Source organism: Petaurus breviceps, unplaced genomic scaffold, assembly GCF_028583685.1.
Source record: "Petaurus breviceps papuanus isolate PSGF00001 unplaced genomic scaffold, PetGlider_PUasm1.0 91041, whole genome shotgun sequence".
NCBI classification, from domain to species: Eukaryota; Metazoa; Chordata; class Mammalia; order Diprotodontia; family Petauridae; genus Petaurus; species Petaurus breviceps.
In genome coordinates, this window is record NW_027187400.1 from 13,304,299 (window position 1) to 13,307,367 (window position 3,069).

Consider the following 3,069-nt stretch of genomic DNA (forward strand, 5'->3'; position numbering starts at 1 on the left):
CTCAGGTGAAGGGGCTGGTCAAAGCTCAGCTCTGGGGGTGGGGAAGAAGCCACTCTTGAACTAAGATCTATGGGGGCCAATGGCTGGGAGTCAACTGGTCACTAAAGTACCAGGTGTTGATGGGAATCAGAGAGCAGTGGTTTAGCACCTCAGGGTTGAGGAAGAGAAACCTCTGACATTTCCTCTTACAATCATTAGAGGCAAAGCTGTATTCCCTACCTGTGTGTCCCTCCTTCTGTTTCAAAATGTAAAGTGTCCAAGTAAGGCTAAGTCCTATAATTCCCTTGGGGCCTGGCAGACCCTACCTCCCTCCACTACTCCTGTACATCTGGGATGGTCCCAGAGCAGAGCCAAGTCATTCTAGGTTGTGCCCTCCAGAATTGCTGGGGTGGGTCCCCAGGGCCCCGGGACTGGAGGTTGGAGGTTAAATAGCAGAGGCAGAAAATGAGGATCCTTTCATCCTCTGGGATGGGGCAAGGGAGCCACCCATCCTCTTTTTCAGGGCCACAGCACTGGTGGTTGGAAGGTGGGATAAAGTACCTACTGGAGTATCTGAGCCCGAAGATACCAGCTCTTGGGAGATCCTAGAGACCTTGGAGCTGTAAGGGACCAAACCTCAGAGAGTCCAATCTCCCCCATTTTACAGAGGAGGAAACTGAGACCCTGAGAGGGAAAAGGACTTGCCTAAGGTCACACAGTGAGTTAGCGGCTGAGCCAGGACTAGGACCCAGGCCTCCTGACTCCCAGTTCAGTTCTCTTAACGATTTTTTCAAATATATTAGCCACAGCCTCAAGGGTTTCTCCCAGGACCCCATTGCTCCTTTACCCTCCCCTTTCCCAAATTTCCCACCCCCCAAAAAATCCTACACGCTATTGGGGTTGTAGCAAAGCAGGTTGAACTCAAGGTTCTCGTCCCAGTGCCGAAGGAGGACAAAGAGCTGCTGGGCTGCAGTCTTCACGGAGGCCAGTGTGCGACCCTCAGGGATTTTCTGCTCTCCCAGCCAGGAGCTGGCTTTAGCTGCCACCAGTTCCCACTCCACAAAGTAGGAGGCTGAACTGTTTTCCAGCCACCCCAAGGCCACCGCTGTGGCCCACACCTTGCCAGCTTGTTCGGATCCATCAGTCTCCAGGGCCAGCTGGCTATCAGCTCCATGGAATCTGTCAGGAGAATGGCTCGGGGAGCTTTCTGCTGGCAACTGGAGGGGCTCAGCACAGGGTATGCGGCAGAAGGTGTCTGAGCTCTTTGAGAACTGGCTCTGGGCTGAATTCTGGAAGGTGCCGTTGGGCCTTTTGAGGCCTGGACTCTTGGGCTCCCGGGGCAGGAAGTCTTGGTTTCGGGAGGAGTTGTGGGAGCAGGAGGTTAACGTCACACGGTGGCTGGTGAACGGTGAGGTCCACTTGAGCTTTTCCATGGGGATGCCTGTGGCCTCGCAAAATGCCTGGTTGAGCAGGAAGGCACCCGAAGCCAGCTGTAGAGAGACCTGGGGGGCCAAAGAGAAAGAGAAAAAGGACTTGGAGGTCACACGTTCACCAAGTTCACAAATGCAGCATCCTGTTGTGGAAAGTAAGTTGGACTTGGAGTCAGGAAGACCTAACTTAGAGGCTAGTCTTGGACATTCACCATCTGTGTCCTCATAGATGAGTCTCTTCAAATCCCAGCTGGTCACTCAATTAAATTAGATTCAATGGTTATCAAAGTGCTTAGCACAATGCTAGATCCTGGGAACACAAAGCCCAAAACCAAACAAACAAATTAAAAACCCCCAAACAATCTCGATACCCTCAAGGAGCTTATATTCTATTGGGAAAACAACATGTTTGTGGACAAGGAAATTATAAGAAAATGGAGGAGGGAGTAGCATTAACAACTGGAGGGAACCAGGAAAGGCTTCCTGAAGGAGGAGGCATCTGATGTGAAGGAAGTAGAAGATTCTAAAGGTAGAGGTTAACGAAAGTGTTTATTCATAGGATTCTAGATTGAAGGATGGAAGGGACCTTCGGGGGCCTTCAAATCCAATCTTTCCTGCTACAGATTAGGAAAATGAGACACAGAAAGTGAAGTAACCGGTCCAGGGTCACACAGCTAATGAGTGTCCTGCGGTGTCCAGCACTTGACTCTGTGACCTACCAAAGTTCTTGCCCTGCCCAACCTAGCCTTGAATTACTTCCACCATCTACCCATGCTCCCATGCCACTGAACAAAGAGAGAGGAAATCACAAAATTGCTGAGTCCATTACAAATTTATGTTCCCCAATTGCAACTGGGCTCTCCCTGCAACAAGACCTACCTAATTAACTTACTATCCTGCTAACCACTGTGGTTCTTCCAAACCTTTTCATTCCTTCTTAAGCCTCCCATGGCTCTCCCTCCCCTGACTCTTTCCTCTCCTTCTCTTAACTCACTGTAGTCTGTCTTCTGACCTCATCATCCAACTGAAGCTGCTGCCTTCAAAGTTACCAGTGATCTCTTAATGACCAAGTCTAACGACCTTTTCTCATCCCTTTTTCTTCTCATTCTCTCTACAGCTGTTGATACTATTGATCAGTCACTTCTGGATATTCTAGGTTTTTTCTCTCCTGGTTTTCTGTCTACCTGCATGACAATTCATTTTCTTTATTTTTTCTCTATCTTTACCCAGATCATACCCACTAACTGTGGGTGTCCCACAGGGCTCGGTCATGGGCCCTCTTCTCTTTTTTCTCTACACTCTTTCACTTGGTGATTTCATCAACTGCTATGGATCCAGCTATCATCTCTTTGCTGATTCTCTGGGTGTCCCACAGGGCTCGGTCATGGGCCCTCTTCTCTTTTTTCTCTACACTCTTTCACTTGGTGATTTCATCAACTGCTATGGATCCAGCTATCATCTCTTTGCTGATTCTCAGATACATTTGTCCAGCCCTAAACTCTTTTATGAACTCAAATCTCACATCTCCAACTATCTATTGGAAATGTCCAACTGAAGGTCTTACAGGCTCCAACTATCCATTGGAAATGTCCAACTGAAGGTCTTATAGGCTTCAACTATCTATTGGAAATGTCCAACTGAAGGTCTTATAGGCTCCAAC

General features: G+C 48.7%; 1 protein-coding gene across 1 annotated transcript in view; it reads right to left on the reverse strand.

The window, feature by feature from the left end:
• Positions 1-863: 863 nt before the first annotated feature.
• The window catches only part of VWA5B1 (von Willebrand factor A domain containing 5B1), a 79,829-nt gene continuing 77,623 nt past the window's right edge, over positions 864-3,069 (reverse strand). The window contains exons 21-22 of the mRNA XM_069078461.1: positions 1,298-1,481; positions 864-1,234 (exon numbers count right to left, since the gene is read on the reverse strand). Of these exons, the coding sequence (XP_068934562.1) occupies positions 864-1,234; positions 1,298-1,481 (555 nt within the window). The remainder of the gene's footprint in view (positions 1,235-1,297; positions 1,482-3,069) is intronic.